Raw genomic sequence first — 23,554 nt, forward strand, 5'->3', positions numbered from 1 at the left:
TGAAAAAGTTATAGCTCTTATCACTGTCACGTAAAAGAGCTGATGGTTTTCAAACAGTAGCAGTCCTCCTATAGTAAGGAGTTGTGAGACAGATTCAATTAGCAACGATTTAAGTCAAATCACATTCCTCAAAACAGCAAATATAGTAAAAGCAAGAGTTGTATTACTGACCACTCTGCCTTTCTGCATGTGTCTTGGTCCTTGCAGGTTCCCATTTCCAGCACCTTTATGGGGAAAAAGTGTTTTTTTCAGTCTTGTAATAAATACACTTGCTATAATAGGCTATTTTAATTGAAAAATGGACATTTTTCAAACACAAATGAAATGCTATTAAAAATATCATGAGTACCATGTCTTTTCATGCAATGTTATTTTTGAACATTTCAATGAGCCTTCTTTTGCCTATAATCATCGCATTTAATTTTTATGGTAAAAGCTCTTAGGGAAAGGTAACATGAAGTTTATAATCACCCAGATTGCCTCTTGGTCCAACTGCTGGTCCCCCAAGATGAAAGGATGGAGGTGGAGGTCCCAAAATTCCTGGTGCTGGGTTTGTAGATTGCTGCAACATGAATGGATCACCCCTAGTAATGTGAAGACATGAAATATAAAACATCTGATAAACAGGTCCATCAGAAATAATTAAGATTTATTGTTAAAACACCCCTTGTATGGCTATGATTCCAATCTTTGGGGACAATTATGTGTGAAGTAACTAGGGAAAATCTGTAATATCAATAAAATAAAAATTGCTATATAAAATAGTTTCTAAAAATTCTTTTATAGTCAATAAAGAAATTCAGAAAAAATTTTGTTTATCAAATGTTGAAAGTTTAACCTGAATTCCTTAGATTGATCTCCTTTACAAACAATAGCTTAAAAATTTTAACTTACATTGTGTGTCCTGTATCATTGTCAGGATTCCATTCTGGGTAGCTTTAAAAAGACCAGAAAATTAACTTTAAAATAAAACTGTCCTTTTCAGAGAGTAGCCTTGTTTTGGCCTTTAAAATAGAGATTATTTATTAGTAAAGTTATATGAGAGTAAGTGTTAGAAATATTACAGTTTAAAACATGTCATATAGATATTTCTAAAGGAAAATTTGAGAACTTCAAATTAATCCAAATGTATTGAATAAACTTGTTCTGTATTGCTTGAAAATGAAGGCGAATGTACAATCATGCATTGCTTAACGACAGGGATACATTCTAAGAAATGTGTCGTTAGGCAATTTTGTCGCTGTGCCAGCATCATAGAGTGTACTTACACAAACCTAGATAGTATAGCCTGCCACATACCTAGGCTATATAGTACTAATCTTATGAGCCCAAGTTATATATGCGGTCCGTAGACCAAACCGTTGTTTTGCAGCACATGATTTTTTGTTGAAATTAATTCTTTTCTATATTTGTTAAGTCATAAGGAGGAAAAATGCTGCATGAGGAACTGGAAATGTGGGATATATAGGGAAACAAGAACTGACCACAAATTTTCCTTCTCCAGTATTAAATACCAAAAGCAGAGTGGAGTTGCAGCACTAGAAAGAACAGCCCCAACATAAACTAGGCATATGTGAAAATTGCCACTCCAATGAACAATGGGTATTGTGTGCTGCTTAGGCAGGGAGATTCTTTAGGAATTCAATTTCATTCTAGCAGCTTAAACTCAGAACTAAATACCTTTTTGCTCAAAAGCAAAAAAGCACATCCTCAAGGACTCTGTTCCACAACTAACTTCTAATGACTCCTCCCTCTTTTCTGTATCTTCCATGTTTTTAGAGCATGTATTACTGTTATTGAAAATGCTCTTAAGAATCTATTCTACGTATTACAGGCTATCTTTAACTAAGTCTATTAAAAATTCTTCCAATTTATATAGAGTCAATGTTTATTTATCCTAGAATTAGTATGAAATAAAGTACCACTATCAGTGCATGTAATATTCCATATAAACATTTTGTTTGTAATTAGTATCGCCACGACAGTATCACTATGCAGTAACAACAATGTAGATATTACAAGTAAATGATGGACTCCCAAAAACCAATCAATGGCTGTTTCTGATTCACGATAAGGATGCTTTAAAGGTATTTCAAACTCCTACATTTCAAGAAGAAGCTGGCATCGACGACTGTGACTTGCTCCATTGATATGTTGACTCCACTCCTGCAGCAAAGTAAATTAGTAGAATTAACAAAATAAAGCTAAAATATTTTCATTTGATCCATTCAAATTCTAGCATATTAACCTAGAAGCAATATCATAGGCTGTACAAACACTTGCCCATTCACTAATCGCACTGCATTAATTTAAAACCGTTTCTCTGAATCCTTGTGGCTTGATCCTGCCCTCAAATACGCCATGCACATTCTTGGAAAAACTGGATAACTTGGTTAACATACTAACAGACCTGACAGGGAAAAGATATAGAGTTAATAAAGATCAAGAATAGTAACTGACCTTGAGATCAGCTAGACATGATAATTTCTGCTGTGGACCAAATGGAATTATTCATGTCATACTGCTCTTTTATAGAAATACAAATATGATAAAATATCCATGCTTATATCTACTTTTCTAGAAAATATATGCTGCAAATGTGAACAATTAGTTAAAAATCTTTAATTTCATCCAGGCTTTGAGGAATGTTCCAAGTGTACTACAGCCATAAAAAGCTATGATGATTCAACAGGAATGGCTTTTCTGAAAAATGCTCCCCATTTATCAAAAAAACTAAGCTCCCATTATAATTCCCAAAAATAAGCAAATTTCAGGAATGCGTGTTTCCAAATTTTAGGGAGGGAAACATTACATTCTGTCAGTATTTGCTCCTTTGTGGTTATTTTAAATTTGAAGGGATTAACTTTCTTCCTATTTTTTTCCAATTTTCCTTTCTTTAGTTAAGAACTCACATATAAATGATTAATGTTTTAGGCAATATACGAAAGAGGAATTAGGAAAAGTAGGCTCTGCTGCCAGATTGCCTGCGTTCCACTCCCAAGGTGCCACTTACTAGACGTGAATCCTTGGTATGAGTTATTTAAATTCACTGTGATTCAATATTCTCCTAGGGTTTTGTGAAAAGAAAATGAATTAATAAAGGTAACCTGCTTATCAGAACACTGCTAGGCACACAGAAAGTGCTCAAAAAAAGTAAACTATTATTACACTGCTTATAAGGCTATCTTGTTTTACAATTCCTGCTTTACAAGTATCATTGTTTCACTAATTCCCACAAAATGAGGCAACTTTTCTAATACCCACACTACCTAATACAGTTATATTTGGAATATAAAACATGTTCAGGCAATGTTTTCAAAAGGGGTCTCACTTAGAGCTGAACTAAAATAAGGAAACAAATTACAAGAGATACCTTTTTGAAAAGCTTCTGAATGCTATTTTATAAATGGGAACCTAATTTAAAAAACTGATTTATATTACAACAGTTTATATACATTCCTACACCCTAACAGGATTAACTAACATCTTGTGAAAGAACTAAGATGGAACACATCCAAACAGACTGGTACTTCTCAGAACTTGGGGCACTATCTCTTAAGGCTAGACTGTCTTTTAAAAATAATGGCTAACAGCTAAGGAACTCAAAGAGATCTCTCCAGCTGGCTCTACAACCAGATATCTGGGAGATAAAAAGTTTGTACTTGTAAAGCAACAGACCACTGGCTTGTTGAAGTCACTTTTAAAATGGCTGTAAGCAAGAGGCGCCATATGTAAAGTTCACAAAATTCAGAAGAGGGATTAAACAAATACCTTAACTTGGAATTTTCTGAACTAAAAAACATTCAATTTTTATTTAAAATACCCTTGAGAAATAGTGTGTTGAGAAGAGTAAAAGTTACCTTATCAGGCATGCTTCTAATACATAGGAGATGGAAAGGGTATCTAGTTGAACAGAAATTGTTTATATCCAATCCCCCATGCTCTTTAAAGGTTCAAACTTATGGTTAACGTGTGCCTGGTCTTTCTCAAAGTAGTAGAAGTAAGGCTAAGATCAAAGAATCAGTTATGTACCTCCCAAGTCCACCCATTACTAATCTGCCCTACTACACTTGATCTTTTACTGTTCGGTTTAAGGTGAGGATAAGAGTCAAAAGGGTTTTTAAAAAAACCTCTATCTTTGGATTCTACACTGAGGTAACTCTCACAACAGAGGAATAAAGATTAAGAATTTGCTGTTTGAATTCAGAAGTTCTTTAGGAAAACTACATTCACTTTGATGGCTTTGAGATACCTAAATTATATAAAGAAAGGATAATTTGGAGAAGCACTTCTGGAATGGCAGAATAAAAGAACAACTTAAGGGCTTCTAGAATAATACTAAAAGGAAAAACACGAACCCAAGCGATAAGACAGCAAAACGGCTGCAGTGGGCAGTTTGCTTTAAGTGAAAGGAATTTGAGGGAAGTTTAAGGTTGTTTAGAAAAGCAACTTGATGTTCTAAAATGACCTAGAAAGAATTAAAAGCAACACCATCACTGAAAGTCACTTAAAATATCAAAAATGATGATGACTAATTAGATGTTTTTCACCTAAAAGTTTCTTATTTCATATTAAGAAGAAGTTTTGATCGTGTAGGCTATTTAATATTACCACTAAATGAAAAGAACAGATTTTCCAAGTTATGCAGCAATACCAGAGAGCAGGATTAAACGTTTAAAAAATTTCCATTATCTCTTTCACCACAGGAATTTTTGTCTAAAGTCACTGATTCTATATCAGTTATAAAATGAAAAAGGACCACTGCTGAAAGTGAATATTTAATTATTTTTTCAATAATGCAGACACCCAGAGAACATGTTATGTTAAGGAAACTAGAATACATTTAAGAGATTCCAGGTGCTTAAACTTCTTAAAATTGGTCCAATTTACAAATACCATAAATTTTGTAAATCAAACAATCAAAACAAATGGTCTGTAAGGTAATTCTTAAATGTTCCTATATTGTGACACACTACCAAAACTAGCTAGGGCCTACGCATTTTTACAGGTTAAAAGTACCTCTTGTTCTAGGTAGGGTAACTTACTCTTGAATCTAAAGTTTCAAGTATTTTTAAACTATTCTTTTGTTAACTTAGATCCATTCGCTATTGTTATTAATTTTATTGTTCAAGAATTAGAAGGTAAGCAAAATGTGGAGAGAAAAGAATAATCATACATAAAAATGGAAACTTTTCTCTGATTAAAGTCCTCTTGTGGTTTCCTTCTGTTATTTGAACTGTTTTTCTATGTGCAAGTAGCAAGATTAAATTACTGCTCAAAGTCAGGATAAGGAGACTTTCAACAGCTTTTGATTTCTGATGACTCCAGTAGCAAAGATTTTAAGTCCCTTAGAATCACTTTCATTTCAGACACTGTAACTAGCTATTTTCTTTGGAATTCAGAGATCCTCTCTGAGAACACTGGCCATATTGCCATTTCTGCAAACAGACAAGAAGTAACGGAAAAAAATTTGAGTTACCAAAATTTAACTGACCTTTTCATTAAAACAACTCACACCGGACCTAAAACTTAAAGTTCAACACTGAACAAAAACTAAATTCCATGATATACTTAGTATATCCGACAAATTTGAAAGAAGACAACACCAAAAACAGCTATCAAAAAAAAATTTCTAATTTTTATGAGTTTGTGTCTTAAATGAAAATTAATCTATGAACTTATCATTTGATGTTAATTTACTTTGGTATGGATTAAATTAAAATATTCCTTGTCTGTGTACTTAACTATTTACATATTAATTCAAAAGATTTAAGAAATACAAATATATTTAGCTAAGAATTACTTTTTAAAGATATTTTTTCAAAGTACTCTGTAAATTCAAACAAAGTTTCTTCTCTTAACTATCTGAGACAAAAATACTGAGCTCCAAACACAGATAAAGGATTGAATGGTAATACTTTTAAATAAAATATTAAAAACAAAATCTCTAATGTGTACTCAAAAATCAATACTCACTAAAAAACTGCATTTAAAAGGGCTAGATATGAAAAGAAAATGACCTTTCTAGATGTTACTGTAAAGAAAAAACCCTATAACAGTAACCATCAAATCAATTTCATGGCAGCAACATGTTCCAGTTAAGTAGAATAGCTATACAGCACATCAGGAAAAATGGACAGTCACAGATAATAGATCAAGCTAGTGGAGTGCTATAATGTTGACTTTAAGTCAACTGCACTATATATTGAAAAAAAAAATCAGTGAGAATGAGTAACACTGAAAACGTTGAAAGAGAAAGGACAATGTATTTAAAAAGGCATTTTGAAAAAGTCCCCATTTTGCCAGATGTGATAATTAAAGCAAAGGAGAATTAGATTTTTTTTCCTCAAGTGACTATACCAGAAGTCTAAGCCTAAGTCAGAAAAAGAATATGCTTACAAGGAACACAGAGCAGGATACTGCAGTAGTTGATTTTTCAAGTCTCTAAAGGCATAGATGCAATATGGGATAATAAAAAGTGAGTTCTGAAGTATGTTGAAGAAAGTTGTGGAAAAGGAGAAAAAAAATGATGAAAAATTTCAGTCATAGTATGAGAGTTCGTGTTAAAGGGAAATTAAAAAAGGAAGAATGAACTAATCTAAAATATGAAACATACTGAAACAAACACCAGGGCTCTACATTAACTCTTTCCCTGTAGCCACAGATAAGGAAAAAAAGAGAATTGTTCAAGAATAATCTTTACTACATACAAATCAGCAATCAAGACAGATGGAGAGCTGAAATCTAGCATCCTGAATGGCAGAGCACATTGACTGCAAAATATATATATATATATATATACTTAATTCAACAAAGCAGACAAAAAAACCTGCTTAAATATATGATTAAGAAGAACATACTGATGCCAAAAACCAACAAGATAATCTCAGTGGATGACAGCTTTGTGGCCAGAAGTAATCTAGGCAGATTGTATTAATGTAAAGCCCTGGTTTAAAATGCTCAAAAACAATTACCTTCCAAATAAAGTAAGTGTTCTCAAAAGTATAAAAATTCTCGATCAACTCAGTGTCATCAGACTACAGAATTAGAGTAAAAGATATAGGTAAATACAGAATAGGCACTACAATGTAAAAGAAATTAGAAGTATCTGTTGCATTAACTCACCTTATTAGAATGAACTGGCAAATCACATATAGAGCACAGATGGGGATAACCCTTCGGTAAGAGTCCATGGAAGTCTTCAATATTGCTACTTGGAGGAGCGCCCCTCTTTTTCTCAAAGAGAGATCTCTCTTGTAAGGGGCCAGGACCACGTCCCATTCTCTCATACTCACTGTCAAATTTATGATAGTTATGCGAGGTCTCACCAAAAAAAGAATCATCCCTACACCTTTCTCCATCTCTTAATCTGTCATCTTCATAATCCATTCTGTCATAATAACCAGATTCTTGAGAACGACTTCCATGGTCATAATCAAGCACTGGGTTGAGACTAGGACCACGATCATCAAAACTATCTCTTCTAAAGTGCCTTTTTTCTTCCCAATCATCCCTAGGTACTCTGTATGGTGGCTCCCGTGTAGCAGATCTGCCATCTCTACCATAACTCAATGTAGGGCCTTCTTCAGTTCTCCTCCTTTTAAGCTGTAGAAGGATTTGGGGCAAATTCTCAGGAGTAATCTTGTCCTCTGGATAACGACTCAGTTCATCTAAGTCTCTAGCAGACAGACCAAAGCTGGCCAAAATGTTACTGGCCTGGTCTGCATCTCCACGGTGTTGAGAAGACAAAGGGAGTGGACCTCTACTTCCAATGTTAAATATAGACTGCAAATTATGGGAAGAAGTACTAGCAGAAGACAGTGCACTATGAGCTCCTTGTTGATTCAATGAAGAACTCATTCCAAGATTCATTAAACTAGCAAGGCGTGCAGTACCCTGGTTCATCCTTCCAAGAGATGCTGGCATACTTAAAGACTGGGTAGCAGCAGCAAGAAGGCCTATTCCTGCTGCAGACAGGTCACGCCCATGACCCTGCGAGTCCCTACCGAGAGATGACTGCTGGAATGACTTGGACATTGTAGAACTATCTCTTGTCTAGTTTATAGATTAAAAAAAAATTTTTTTTAAAGATGGCCAAAAAGCAAGCTCAAACTAGAAAACTAGGTTAACTTTGCTTCAAAAAATGGTAACGCCAAGAAAAAGGATCAATAAGGACTGTAGAATCTTCTTCAAGCTGAGAAACAGCAGACAACTCTGTAGAAAAATAAGCAATTTTAGTCATAAATCCCTTTAAGTAGATGCCGTTTTTTTAAAGAAAAAAAACCTTATGCATCATGTTGATTAAAAAAAAAAACCATTTAAGATCTCAAACTTACAAGAAATTTATCACATATCTTAAACAGATTCCAGATGTATGCAGAGCCTGCATATAGATATATAAAAAGTAGTCTTTCATGCTAAAGTTTTATTAAAGGGAATTTCATATTGAATTTAAAAACATTTCAATTGAAAGGTTAGATGTCTGAGTACATCAAAATTTCAATAAAAATATAGATGGGTCTCTTCTTTTAGAAGAATAAAAATACACCCTATAGTATGATGCTTAAGTTTCAGGAGAAGACTAAAAACAAGCAAAAAAATCAAGGTCAACAAGTCAAAGATGAATCAGTTGCATTCTGCTTTAGAAAAATGAGACCTATTATCACTATCAGAAAGAACCAAGTAAAATCACAAGTAAATGAAGGTTAGGTGTCAAGTACCTAGTATAAGATCTAAGACCAAACATAGTGGTTGAGACCTTTATGCAGCAAAATCAATTTGAGGTGAAGACAGATGTGAAGAAAAATAAGTGCCTTCCTACAGTTTAAGGATTTCTGCACAAATTTAAGCCATATAACTAACTGCCTTCTTACTGTCCATCCTTTATCAGGCAGTGCGTATTTCATTTCTAATCTTAAAAGGTCTAAGGAGAACTAAGCATGGTCAGTACAGAAACAGGCGACCTCCCAAGAATAAACCCAGGTACAGGAAGTACAGGTGATTTAAAGAAGTGAAATTCCCCAAGTTAGTATCCATCAACGCTCATTTAATGCTCAGGGCTACAGCATCCATAGAGCTCGAAACAGGTAAAAATGAAAACAAGATCTTGTTTACACAGATTTCTGTACTTTTCACAAGAATAGCCCAATCACCTGGGAAATTTAAATTCTGAATACGATCCCACAAGATGCGTTTCTGGATGAAATTATTTTCATTTTCTTTCTTAAGTCATTATTTTAACTCAGAAATTGTTACATAAGAATTTGCAAAGCATTTACATGTGATTCTCATAAAATATTAGTTAAATGATGTACATAACAAACGTCCTTGATGAAACAATTTTATAATCACAATCACATACAGAGGTTAAGTCTTAAATTGTTTGCTACGGAATTCTATAAGGAGGCATTGCTTCGTTAAGTTTTATACGTTTGATCACCCACACACCTAAGCACTGGTAGTTTTACACATTAAACTTTATTACAGTAAAAACCAGGCAATAGTCAATAGTTACAAGTCTATTATGGGACCAATTCCGTCAATGATAGATTAAAGCAAGGAAACACTGGACGAATACAGTGGTAGAGGAAGTATAAAAAAAAGTTACAGGCAAGACTTAGTTAGATTTCACAAAAAGATGTAACAAAGTTAAAAAGACACAGAAATGCTATCAGAGGTGACTGAGATTACAGAAGATGTTTTTGCACACCAAGAAAGATGAATTTGAGAAAAGACACCAAAGAAACTAGTTCTAGATGAGATCCACTATGTAAACTACTCAGGCTTTAAGATAATGTTAATAAAACAGAGACAAGAGTTAAGTGGACTTCACTGGATGAAACTTTAACATGTCTTATAAATGCCATAAAAAATGGCAGTTGAAATACTGTGTAAACATTGGTTGGACCCTCTAAATATTCATGTATACTTTATTTTAAAATATCAAAAGCTTTAGAGGGTTTTTCAAAATCAAAATTTCAAAGTATCAAGATTATTATTAATTGCAGCCTTGCCCTTCATGTTATAGCCAAAACACTCTATCACCGAAAAGCCAGTCTTTTGAAAGAACTATTCTTTTCCCTCAGGGAAATTACACAAACGGTATTATGATCATATGTAAAACTTTTTAATTGATCATATTTTAAGAAAATGATTCTTGGATTACAGAATCTGAACTGTTTTTCTTTGTAGTGTATATGAAAACAGTGGATCTGCAAAAATGAAAGGTTAAGAGAAGTAAAAGATGATAACCTTAAGACAACAGAAAATGGATGTCAGAAAAACTCAGAAAAAGGGCAGGACAAACAATGCAAATCCCATGACAACTTGTAATTTCGTAAGAAAAACCTTAACATTTCTGAGACTCAGAGTTTCAACTTAAAAAATGCAGCCCCACACAAAGACATGAGAGTAAAATTACTGAAAGGGAACTTAAGCCAGACTTTTGATTGAAACAAATAAAATTCTTAAAATTTTATTAGAACAAAGAAATTAAGAGAAATCAGACATGACAGCACGGTTGAAAGCATTTATGAAAACAGTTCCTTTAGTATCTTTGGCCAATGGTGAACTTAAGACGAACAAGTCATTTTAAAAGGCTCATTTAAGTGAGACCTACTGCCCAAGTTAATACAATACTGAGATGTTTACAAAATTACCGAAGATTTTTAAAGATTAGCTTCTTTTATTGTATGTTCTCCCCAAAATTGTAAAACTGCCTTTCCCTTATACTAGAGATTAATAATGTTTGAAAATAGTTCCTTTGAGGTAACTAATCTAGAATGTAATATAAAAATCCAATTTACCCATTTAAAATCTTCATACAATAAATTCTAAATGCCTATCAATGAAGAACCTCTCACTTCCAAAAAAGAAAAGTACCTCCACCCCCAAATCAGGAAATGTTAAACTCATTTTTATAGACAATTCTAATAACCTGGAACATAAACCTAGTTCATGACAAAACTGTTAACGTTACTAAGAAATGTTAGTTACACATTCAATATCTGAACAAATATGATCTGTAGATATGGTTAAGAAACAAGTTTCAGATAATAATATTCAATCCCTTCATTCCATGAATAGCTACCTAATATTTTTTTTCGATTTTCTTCTCCAATTAAAGAAGTGGAATACTAAAATATTTGAGGTAATAACTCACGTTTAATACATCCAGAAAGTTCACGGAGAACAGAAGCAAACTTTTCCATATCTAGATTTCCCATGTAAAATAAAGATTATCTCTTAGTCCTATTATTCACTCTTTCAGAGGATTATTTAGCAGGATTACTAAAATGAGTATAAGTGGACTAAATTAGTTCTTTAAAAGATATTATCGAGAAAAAAATCTTCAGCTTCTCAATCCAAAATTTTAAAATGCTGTTTTTTGTTTTAAAGATTGGCACCTGAGCTAACATCTGTTGTCAATCTTCTTCTTTCTTTCTTTTTTCTTTTCTTTCTTCCCAAAGGCTCCCAGTACGTAGTTGTATATTCTAGTTGTAGGTCCTTCTGGTTGTGCTATGTGGGACGCTGCCTCAGTGTGGCCTGATGAGCAGTGCATGTCTGTGCCCAGGATCTAAACAGGCGAAACCCTGGGCCCCCAAAGTGGAGCACGTGAGCTTAACCACTTGGCCACGGGGCCGGCCCCCCAAAATGCTGTGTTAAAGGTATTTACTACAACCATATGAATCTTTAGTTCTGTTCTCTCCTGTGTGAAACAATCACTTCTTAAAAACAGCTAATTTTAAGATGGTATAATCCCAAAAGCTTGTAAAGATACAAGAGAAAATATCTTCACGTTGACATTATTTTAACCCTTTAATCTCACGTAAAAACTTAAAAGCGACAGCTAGAAAACAACAGTTTCTTATAATATTTTCCCCTTCTGAATTGAAAAAATAAAAGGGTACAAGAAATTCTCAGATTTTCCAAATGTCCTATATCAAGGCCAAACACCCTTGTGATCTGTTAAATTATTCATGTGAAAATATGCCAAATACGTTTACAAGGTAGCAACCAACAATATCAATACAGTAAAAACGTCCTAACAATTTCATCAATAGGTAGGAGGGATAGTTCGGTATTAGTAATTTCAAAGAAGCACCATTTGGAAAGGTAGCTGCTTAATTTTTGTCATCAATCACACAAAAGCACTAATTCCTGTGGTCAGAACTTTTAAAATCAACTATTTGACTCATTTCCAGTTAAAGAACAGCATTAGGTTAACTATTCCTTATTTTAAATTTTCTCACTTATTAATTTTATAATGGTTTTAAATATCAAGTTTCCATTTTAAAGTATTAGTAAATTTTCATTTCAATGTTAGTTTACATCACTATATCTTTTCTCATTGTATTTTATAACTTGTATCTCACTTAAAGGTTTGATTTTTGAAAATGACTATAATGTCCGAGAAACTATTCAATTTTTCATATAGAGCTTTAAAACCTTATATTTTAATCTGTGCTCTTCACTACCATAATCTCATCTCAATATGGTATACTTTTGAGTGACTTAAGGTTTTTTAAATAAAATATACTAATTAAATAGTAAACCCCTTAAAAGTCCCAGCTCTATTAATTTCAGTTTTGTATAAAACAATATGCTCCTCATCACACAACAGGAAAGATAAAAACATTTATAAAATGTAGTGCCAGGAAGGCAAAAACCCAAATATTAACATTTTTAACTGCCTTAAAACTTGCTCTTAATCCATTTTACAGACCTGGATTCAACATCTAGCCCACTTCTTGAACCTCAGGATAATGGAGAGAGTGTTGTAGAGTGCCTTCAGCTGCTAAAGTAGAAAACTTCATGTTAAACAGTAGAGAGGATTCCTATTCAAACTTGGAATATTTTTTCTTCTTTCTAGATTTAGAAATTTTTCCTAGTGACTTGCAAGCAGACATTTAATATCTTCAGATTAAAGCAATACAAGAAACTTATTAAGTAAACCCATACTATGGGATGGAAAGTTATTCTATTTACCTGACAATTTTGACTCTTGATTTGACCTAGGATACTAACTTGGCAAACTCTCTTCTCTAGTTAAAAGCAAAATTAGTGGTTTTCCTCAAGGTGCCATTCTGCACCCTTAAGATTCTCCCCTCCACTCACTTTATGGTCTATTCTCTTGGCTTCCACAAACATTTGTACAAATCTTTGACTTGGTGTATACCTAGTGAGATTTTTGGAGCCCAAATGCCTTGATTTGAATCCTGGTTCTACTACAAAACAGCTGTGTGACAGACAAATTATTTAACATCTTTTTGTTTCCTCATATGTAAAAAGCTAATAAAAATAATACCTATTTCACAAGGCTGTAAAGATTTTAAAAACTAATCCACATAAAACACTTAGAATGCTGTCTGGCACATGGTAAGCACCATAGTAGTTATCTACTTTTATGTGATCTGATCCTCTCAACCAACGAGAAAATAAACTTTAAAGAAAAAAGGACTGACCCAGAAACATACCAATAAACAGCTTCTAAACCTTTCACTTGTACTATACTTCCTATTTTGCCTATCAACTTTAATGTCCCGTCCATTTCTATTCAAAGCTGCATTCAAATTTGAACTTTGTTAACGAACCAGAAGTCAGTTTTAATTTAGAAGACCAAATTTAAAGACTGGTAGTAACCTAGACAAACAAGATTGAAAAAGAGAAGGGGATTCTAGTGAAAGTGGACAAATTAAACTACATCTTTCTTCATTTTCTATTGTCAATCTACCTTTAAATTACCTTCTCATCCTTCAGAACACAGTCCTTACCTCTCCATTTCCTCTGCCATATAACCTTACTGGAGATCCTTAGTCCTCCTGCCTTTCAGCTGGCCTCCTTGCATCCAGGCTCACAGCTTCCAACGCAAAGCTCCTAAAACATCACTCATTTTACCCTCTCCTGCTCAGAAACAAACTACTCTCTACTACTTACCACATGAGGTCCACGCTACGGTTTTTTCCAATGCCTTTCACGTATCAGTTGCATACTCTTTCTCTAAACCTATTTTCCCCCAGATGCCAACACCTTATGGGAAAGGTCATCTTACGAGCACTTAGAGACTGCGTAGTATTTGTGCAAACATAATTATTAGCTGGAATGTGTCTCTCTTCTGTTCATTTAATACTAGCAATTCTCTTAAGGCCCAGCATCCTCCCCAGATTGTGCACTATAAAAAACAGTGCAGGGAGCAGGCCGGTGGCGCAGCAGTTAAGTGCACACGTTCCGTTTGCTGGTTCGGATCCTGGATGCAGACATGGCACAGCTTGGCAAGCCATGCTGTGGTAGACATCCCACATATAAAGTAGAGGAAGATGGGCACAGGTGTTAGCTCAGGGCCAGTCTTCCTCAGTAAAAAGAAGAGGATTGGCCACAGATGTTAGCTCAGGGCTAATCTTCCTCAAAAAAACCCAAAAAACAAAAAACCACCACAGCGTATACAAACACCCAAGTTCAGAAACAGAACATTAACGAGACCTTAGACATCTTCCACCAACCAATTTCCAATGCACTCCTCCTCCTTCTGCAGTCCCCTGTTTTTAAGTTTTACTACTTAACATATATATATATATATATAGCTTTACTTAAAAACTTTAACTTAGCATTTCTGAACTGTATATAAACAGGCTTTATAAATGAGTTAAACCTACATTTTCACTGCAATATGGATACAATTAAGCACACAGACTTATCTATTCTGCAGATGATAAACATTTAGGCTGTTTCCAATTTCTTGCCATTACCAAGAATGCTGCTATGAGTATTTTCTTGGTGTCTCCTGATGCATGAGAGTAAAACTCTCTCCTCCATGGTGCTTTCCCAGAATACCATAGCCCACACAAGGACACACAGTTAAGCATTGAAATTGTTCTGTTTCACATCTTCTCATGGCAAGAATTTTTTAAGTACAAATGTCTGTCTTTCTTCAATATTACTGTTCCTTTCCCATCTACTGTGAGTCAGGGGCTCCAACACTTGACTTTAAATTGTCACATATGGTATAGGTTCTTCTCATAAGAGTTACTACACCAAAGGGAGATGTTTAACATCTAAGTAATCCCCTCAAAGGGAGAAAAAACCATGCAAATCATCTTGAAAGATCAGAAAATTCTGTATCTTCATAGCAACCTGTGATACTGCAAATAAAGGTCCCATTTAGACCCTAAGATAACTGGTTACTTTCCATACATGCTGCATTTACAACCTGCCCACTAGGACATCTACCACAGACACCACCCCCCCCCCCTGCTCTTTTTATCCAGCAGCATATCCAACAGTAGCACCTGGGAAGAACCAAGGAAGAACTAACTCCCCCGCCCCCGCACTGTTTTTTCCTACTAACCTGTTTCTGCCTTAAGATAGATACCAACAACCACAGGCTATTGGGACTACAGATCAAAGAGAATGTTGGAGATAAGTCATTTTTAAAACTTTCCAGAAAAAAAGCAAATATTTTATATCAATCAGCCTTTAAGCTTTGGAATGGCTTTTTAAGTTTACCTTTTTTTAATTAAATTTTTTAATTAAAAAATTTTAAAATTAAAATTTAAAAACTTCTAAAAAAAAATATACATGAAAGTTTACGTTTAAACTTCAAAGAGTCTCGAGGCTTATTTATACAGAGAACATTAGGACTTGATATACAACTGGAAAATCATACACAAGCCAGATCACATCAAAGGCACTTCATCTACTCAGACTTGCCACGGTAATAAATTATATTCAGGTCAGGAAAGATAGCATAGCACTATATCACATAACTTCTACTGAATTATAAGTTTATATTTAAGATTATAATAGATATGAACTTCAATAAGTCAAAAGCTAAAGTACAGAATTTTAAAAAATCACTTATAAAAATCTCTTAAAGGCTACATATCTACAATTCTCTCAATCCATTGCCTTTTCTCTCTGCTCTACTTTTATCCACTACACCTTTCTACATATAAAGCTTTTCATCAAAAATTTCAGAACTCTTGATCCTAATGATGCAATGAGAAGGTCCACTACACAGCTAACAAGGATAAACTGCAGCACTTTACTTCCTGGACAGTGTTAACCTTGGAATAACCATGGATAGAAAAAAACTGCAACACTACATTGTCTCCAACCCTCCACCTCATCCCCAAGGAACTTAGTCTAGTCCTTCCCAAACGTTAAGTCACTAAAGTAGTAAACTTAGAACTTGTTGCCACAAGTGCAGGACAGTTTTAATGTAATTCTAACCAAAAGACATATAGAGGAAAAAAAGTACTTTTAACTAAAAGATGTGCAAAGATCATCATCTAACAAACTATTACCCAATTGTTTGGTTTTGATCATTCTTAAAATAGTTAATGGCTGCAGTTCATACTGTAACCTAATTAGCATTAGTCCCAATGACGAATTTAATATCTTTACATAGGATTGTCTTCAGATTCCTGTTTGTCTACATATAATAACCGGGGTTATCTTACAGAACAAGCACTACTTTTTGTTACTTTTGAATGCTCTGCGACTTCATATTTTAAGAAGCTGGCTCACTTCTATCTCAATTTCCCTCAAAAATACGTGAGAGATCCTAAAAAACAAAACAAGAGATTCTGGTCTTTTAAGCAGTCCCGGCATTTACAAAAAATGTTTCATTTACCCCCCTCATTATAGAAGTAAATGTAGTTTCTTGTGGAAATTTCAGAAAAAGAGAAGAAGAAAATACAAATCACCCATAATGCCAACATCCAGAGCTAACTTTTTGGGTGTATCTCTATTTTTATGCTTATTTACACATTCCTTTAAAAAACAAAAAATGATCCAATTTGGCATCAGTAGTTTAATTACATTTTCTTTCCAATTAATACTATATTTCATTATCATTTTCCCATTACTCCCCTCTTGAAACATTATTCTAAGTAGCTGTATAGGTTTCCATTTGATAGCCACACTATAATTAGCAAATCTCTAAATGTTTAATCTTTTAGATTTTTAATGCTTAATAACCAAGATTAACATCTATGTAGTACACAAATATCTGACACACTAGTCCCTTAGGAAGCCTATCCTGTAAGTATAGTCCTTCCATTTTTAAGCCTATTTATTATAACATGAAGAGTCTGAATCAAGTATCCAATGAAGATGTAAGCATTCTAGAACACACCAGCAGCACTGCCACTGGTTAACTATATAACAACCATCTCCATGGGCTTTAACTTTCTCTAGTATAAAATTAGGGATTTCCCCTACATTTTATTTCTAAAATTATCTTAAGACCTTTTCCTTGCATTCCTCAGCTGTTAAAATCTGTATAGTTATCATTAACTGACTTCTAATAGTATTTAGCATTTACACCTCGCTAAGAGCATTCAGTAAAATTAGTACAGTTAGGGACTCCTTTAACATAAACAATGTTCACATCAAGGGTGGTTAAATCCTTCCCAATCACTTCAAAATGCTACAGAAAAATAACTCTTCGTACACACAGCTGAAAAGCGAGATATGTAAAGAAGATAAAGTGAAAACTACCTCTCTGGATAAAGTATACTAATGCTATAAGCATATAATGTTAAGTGTAAAGGAAGAAATGTTAAGTTTAAAGCACTTCAACAGCAACATCTTCTGGCTAAAGATCTCTTGCCCAAATCTTACATAACCAACCAGAAGAATCTTCCCGTAGTACTCCAACTGTTTAATTTCAAGTTTGCAAAAACATTCTAGTTAAGTGGAAAAGGCACACACGGTGCGTTTTTGCGACAAAAGTCTCTCTTCCCCGCCTTCTTGATTTCTAAAACACTGCTAATGTTGAAAATTATTTCGACGGATGACTGAGCCACTTAGTTTTTAAAAGAAAATCTTATTTTGAGCATTTATGAAAATAGCACCAAATACGATTTTTGCCCGCAGAGTACAACTGTCTAAATTTACCTGGGAGAAAACTGTTTCATCGACTATTTAAAAATCTTAAATATCAAGCTCTGTTCAGGACGCAGAACGCAGCATCAATACAAAAATCTCACGACCATGACCTGGGAAATCAACGCCTCTCACATTATGCCAGCGCGCTTGATAGACGAGAAATTTCGGAATCGCCATAACCGTTCTAGAAATATCTGGCTGGAAAACTGTAACTGATCCAATAGGAATATTCCACAGAATAGGGCCTCAGAGCAGGATGAACTTGAGACATTCCTCCACGGTAAAGAGGAAAAGTCCCTGTAGAACAGAGAACGTGGCAAAGGCCTGGCAATGAAAAGAACAACGATGCGGCGACTACACCACAGTACTCCAAACCCTTTGTCTGGAAACCGGAAGGTCCCACACCACACTATCCTCTCGAGAGGAAACTACACAATATTTTAATAAAGAAAAAAAAATGTGAGGTGACTTTCTAAACAAGAACAAATCTCCTGCCTCACAGCGTACTGCAGAAAGCTTTATCCACGACGCCAACACGAAAAACAAGCGTTAACGTTTCGGTTTTCGGCCATTTTTACGCGATGGGGGGCGGGGAGGATTGTTTCCGAGGTCCGGCTACAATCGCGCGCGCATGTGTGTGGGCGCGGGACAGGGGCGTCTTAGGGGGCGCTATGAAGCGATGGGCGAGGAGCAGAGCGAAGGCCGCCACACCAAGAAACGCTGCTCAAACGACTAAGCTTTTCGGAGTCTGCGAAATCCTCCATTTTGGGGCACATTTTCAGGCGCGAAACAGAAAAAAAGCAAACACGTATCTGGGGCTAGCGCTATCCGAGAACTTCGCTATCTTAACTAGCCTCCCCAAACGGCAGGCCCCCTATGGCCAGTCGGTCCCTCAGGCCTCGAGCGCTCCTCCCTTCTCCTCAGCGCTGCAGCCCGCGTGTAACGGGCTCGTCGTACCGCCTCCGCCCACAGCAAACCTGGGACGCGGGAAGCTTGGGCGATCGGCTGCCCGCGGCGCCCCCAGACTCTCCCGCCGCACCCTGGGCCCTTAGCTAGCCGCAGGTCTCCCTGCGGGACCGCTCACCTCCGCCGCCCGAGGAGGCTGGTTGCGCCGCCACTGCGCTCCTAACATGGCGGCCGCCGATCAGGCGGCTCACATACGCAGCGCGGAGGGAGGCAGAGCGGGAGAGCGGGAGCGAGCAAGAAAGGCGCGCCGCCGGCTCCCTGCAGCCCCTGTCGCCGTCGCTGCCTCCTCCCGGCGGCCGCGAAGAGCCCCCGGCCACCCCACCCCGATTCTTACCCGCTTCACGCCTACCTTAAGAAAAGGAAGAGGGAAAAGGAGAGAGACCTCTCTCCTAGCGAGCGGGACGCGGAGGCTCCCACAATCCCCCGCAGCAACGGCGCTGGTAAGAGGTGGCAGCAGCGGCTTCAGCCCAAGAACAAACCCACTCTCGCGAGAGAGCTCGCCCCCACCCCTCCTTGGGTCCCGTTTCTGCGCGCGCCGGGCCCCTCCCCCTACTCATCGCGAGCACGCCACTCGCGCCCTCCGCCGTGGTCGTTGTTCACTAATCCTGGAGCCCGCTGGTGGCGGGAAATGGAGAGGGAGACAGCTTACGAGTTCGAGTCCCATTCCCCAAGCAGCCTTTTTTCCCCACACCCTAAATTGCATGATGCAAAATTTAAATAGAGTATGCGTTAGAAGCGAGTCACGGGGGCCCCTGGTTTAGACTCCATTTCTATACTTTGGTTATTCTATGTTTACTTGTCTAAGAGTGGTAGGAAGCGCTAGGAATTCCGTACAGGAGGGTCACTGAGGCGGAAGATAGCGAACCCACCCCATAGAAAAAGACTGCCGCCGCCATTTGGTGAATTTGACTGAATGTATCCGGATAAGCTAAAGAATAGCACGTGTGAAAACCCTGAGGTAGACTTGGACAAACTGCATAGATAATACCGGGGAAAGAGCCATTTCCTTGGGATTTCGAATTTAAACACAGAGTGAAAGGCAGTCACCTGAAGCCTGAGGTAAATTAGTGCATACAAGTACTGATTGATAGCCCTCAAGCTTTTAAAATCTCGAGTGTGCTCAGATTCGCACCTTTGAAAACGCATTCTGGGTCCTCTGTTAAAGACAGTGGTGGGGGCAAAGATGGAGACCAGTGACCAGTACAAAACCTCAGATCTTTTAGGACAAAAAGAAGCAGGTCTTGTTAATTGGATTGGATATGGAAGATGAGGGAGAGTACTGTCATGGAAGAATGACAACCCTACGGTTAGCAGTGCTACTGGGCACTGGAAGAGGATCAGCTGGGGAAACAATAAGGCAAATTGTTTGGTGTCAGTTTTAAAGGAGTGTAGGTTAGTGATAAATTTGTTAATGACATAAATGAAACAATGGGAGTAGAAAGATGAGGTGGAGATAATACCATGAAAGGAGAGACTTTAGGACCAAGCCTTTAGAAATTAATCAGGTAGAGCTGAATGACAAAGATCAAACAAGTACAATTGGTAGGGGAAGACAGGAATTGTGCTGCCTTGACAACCACAACACTTAAAGGATGAAATGTCAACAAGGTCAAATGCTATGAAGAGGTCAAGACTAGGACTAAAAATATCTGCAAAGTATTATGTAACACGGACATCATTGTTAACATTGAGCTGCTTCCAGTCAAGTGGGAGAGGAAGTCAGACTGGAGGTGCTGAGTGCATGGAAAACAGGAAGATGGAAACTACCGAATGCAGAAAGTTTGGCTATGAAGAGACAGGAATAAGCAAGATTGAGGAAGCTTTTGTTTTACTATGGGAGAATTTTGAGCACAATTAAAATGTTGGCAGTCAGAGTATTTTAGGAAAGCATTAGTTGAAAAAACAGGAAAGAAAAGGGATAATTAATAAGGGATGCTCCCAAAAGAATAGATCCGGAGACATGCCTTTACTGTAACAGGATAAGGAGAGGACTGAAGAGAAAGGAATTAGTCTGGTGACTTCTGTTTTCTGTGACTAAGTCATCTGTTGAGGGCTAGAGTTGCACAAGGGAAAATTTGTAAATAGCCATTGTGATTGCAATCCCACATCTCCATGTATGTTGTGTGATTTTCTACAGACTTTCAGAAGGCATTTAGTAGAATTCGTCAAGGACTGGGGCTCCCCTAAATAAGTGATGTTTAAGCCCACTATATAGTTAGCTTTGGAATGAAATTTGGGATTCTTCAGTGAATCTTGGGTCTTCCTTCCACTGGAATCCAGATCTGCTTTCTCCTCTGTGAGCCTTTGAAACATGAACGCATCTTAGTTCAGATATGCACTTACCCATGTTTTTGTATAAGGCTGTAATGCCATCTGGTGATTGTACGGAGAAGAAAAGGCAAACTTTTTCAATTGAGTAATTATTTATTAAAGATGTGCTTAGTGGCTCATCAACAAAAAGACACACTGAAAACCAAAGTTAATACAACACTTCAGTCATCAAAAGCCTATTTCATGAAGAACACTGTACAAGTGTAGGGACTCAATGATGGATAAGACAAATCACTAGGTCCTGAGGATCCTGGTCTGATTTAGGAGACTGGACAAGGAGTCTGGCCTCAAGATGAGCCTGGCTGTGAGCAGAGATGGATCAAGAGCTTTATTCACATTTGGGTTATTTGGGAGTTGGTGTGGTGTACACCAGGGATGGTAAAGAATGAGGCTACAAAGCAAGAATTTCTCCTGAGACTTTGAAAGGTCTAAGTGGCAAGTTTGGTACAGCTATATTATCTAACACCAGGATAGAGTCTGAAATTTGAGCTGATAATGAAGACCTTTTACAGTTTTGAGCAGAGAAGAAAACATGAAGCCAGGGCATTCCTATACTTTAGACTGTCAACCAGTGGCTCTTTTAACAGTGGCATGGGGAAGGAGGGCTTAAAAAGGACTTTTTGAATAGGTAATACACACAATAAAATTCAAAGAACACAAATAAGATTTCCCCAAACCCCTACTCCCTTACATAAAGGCCACCCACTATCAACCATTTCTTGTGTAGTCTATGGATTCTATAAACATTTAGTGTGTATATACATACATACATGTATATACACATGCTTGTGAATTAAAGATGGTCACAAATTCTTTGCCACTCTTCTTATGGAATAGTGGAATCAAGTTCCCCTCTACCTGCATCCGGAAGGGCCCTGTAACTGGCTTAGATCAAGAGACTGCAGAAGTTAATTATAAGATTTCCTTTCATCCGCTTGGAACCAAGTTGCCATGCTGCGAGAATCCCAACCAATATGAAAAGGCCACATTAAGAGAACCAAGGAGGGCCAGGCCAGTGGGGCAGCAGGTTAAGTAAGTTCACATGTTCCGCTTTGGCGACCCGGATCCCAGATGTGTCAAGCCATGCTGTAGTAGGTCTCCCACATATAAAATAGAGGAAGATGGGCACGGATGTTAGCTCAGGGCCAGTCTTCCTCAGCAAAAAGAGGATTGGCAGCAGATGTTAGCTCAGGGCCAATCTTCCTCAATTAAAAAAAAAAACAAAACAGAACCAAGGAGCTTCAGTCAACAGCCCCAGCTGAGCTCTCAGGTGACAGCCAGTGCCAATTTCCAGCCAAAGTGAAGCCTCCAGATAGATAGCTGTAGCCTCGCCAAGTCCCTGTGGAACACAACCACCTAGCTGAGCCCAATCAATGTACAAAATTTTAATAGTTGTTTCAACTACTAAGTTGTACAGTGGTTTGTTATGCAGTGATACACTAAACAAAGCTTTATTTTAAAGATTATACATTGTTTCTATTTTAAATTTCTTAGATATCTTCCAATAAGGCTGCCTAGTATTCCATTATATGGATGATACAAAATTTATTTAACTAATGTTCTCCCAATGGACAACGTAGGCATTTTCCTATTTTTTCTTTTCTTGAGGAAGATTAGCCCTGAGCTAACATCTGTGGCCAATCCTTTTTGCTGAAGACTGGCTCTGAGCTAACATCCTTTCCCACCTTCCTCTACTTAGTATGTGGGACGCCTGCCACAGCATGGCTTGCCAAGCAGTGCCATGTCCGCACCTGGGATCTAACCATCAAACCCTGGGCCGCCAAAGTGGAATGTGCACACTTAACTGCTGAGCCACCAGGTCAGCCCTATTTTCCACTATTCAAAGCAGTGACTTAAAAAAACTCATGTGCACATTACTCCATACATGTAAAAGTATGCATGCAGTTCAAAATAAACTCATTTCCTAGAGCTACACTGTCTGCTGTCCAAGAGCCTTAAGCTATACTCATTGTCTCAATCTTACCATCTACATTTAGCTAGTGGACAGCTTGGAGAACATTTCTGTCATTGTAGAAATTTTGATTATAAAGTACTGTTCTAGAGCAGGGATTAGGCAAAACTTCCATAAAGGTGCCAAATATTTTAGGCTTGTGGGCCATATAAGTCAGAAATACGCTGCAGTTGTAGTGCAAAAGCAGCCAGACAATCGCTCAGTAAATGACTTGTTTAATAAACATGAAAATTGGAATTTTAAATTGCCACATCACAAAATATTCTTTTGATTGCATTGGAATGGCTTAGTCAGTGTATATGCATTTTTAAACTTAAAAACTAGATTGCAGGACCAGTCCTGTAGCTGACTGGTTAAGTTTGCACACTCTGCTTTGGTGGCCCAGGGTTTTGCTGG

At 36.9% G+C, this 23,554-nt stretch overlaps 1 protein-coding gene across 12 annotated transcripts in view; it reads right to left on the reverse strand.

Moving 5' to 3' along the window:
* Positions 1-23,554, reverse strand: part of MATR3 (matrin 3) — a 47,192-nt gene that overhangs the window by 10,988 nt on the left and 12,650 nt on the right. For 3 of the 12 annotated variants that reach the window (XM_046668149.1, XM_046668150.1, XM_046668144.1), the window contains exons 5-9: positions 7,126-8,214; positions 2,105-2,166; positions 895-936; positions 472-584; positions 172-224 (exon numbers count right to left, since the gene is read on the reverse strand). In XM_046668149.1, coding sequence (XP_046524105.1) covers positions 172-224; positions 472-584; positions 895-936; positions 2,105-2,166; positions 7,126-8,037 — 1,182 coding nt within the window. In that variant the 5' untranslated portion in view covers positions 8,038-8,214. Of the gene's footprint in view, positions 1-171; positions 225-471; positions 585-894; positions 937-2,104; positions 2,167-7,125; positions 8,215-18,973; positions 19,093-19,204; positions 19,355-23,554 lie in introns of those variants that run through there. The other 9 variants (XM_046668145.1, XM_046668146.1, XM_046668154.1 and 6 more) reach the window with 9 other exon arrangements.

The sequence above is a fragment of the Equus quagga genome, chromosome 7 (assembly GCF_021613505.1).
Source record: "Equus quagga isolate Etosha38 chromosome 7, UCLA_HA_Equagga_1.0, whole genome shotgun sequence".
Classification (NCBI taxonomy): Eukaryota; Metazoa; Chordata; class Mammalia; order Perissodactyla; family Equidae; genus Equus; species Equus quagga.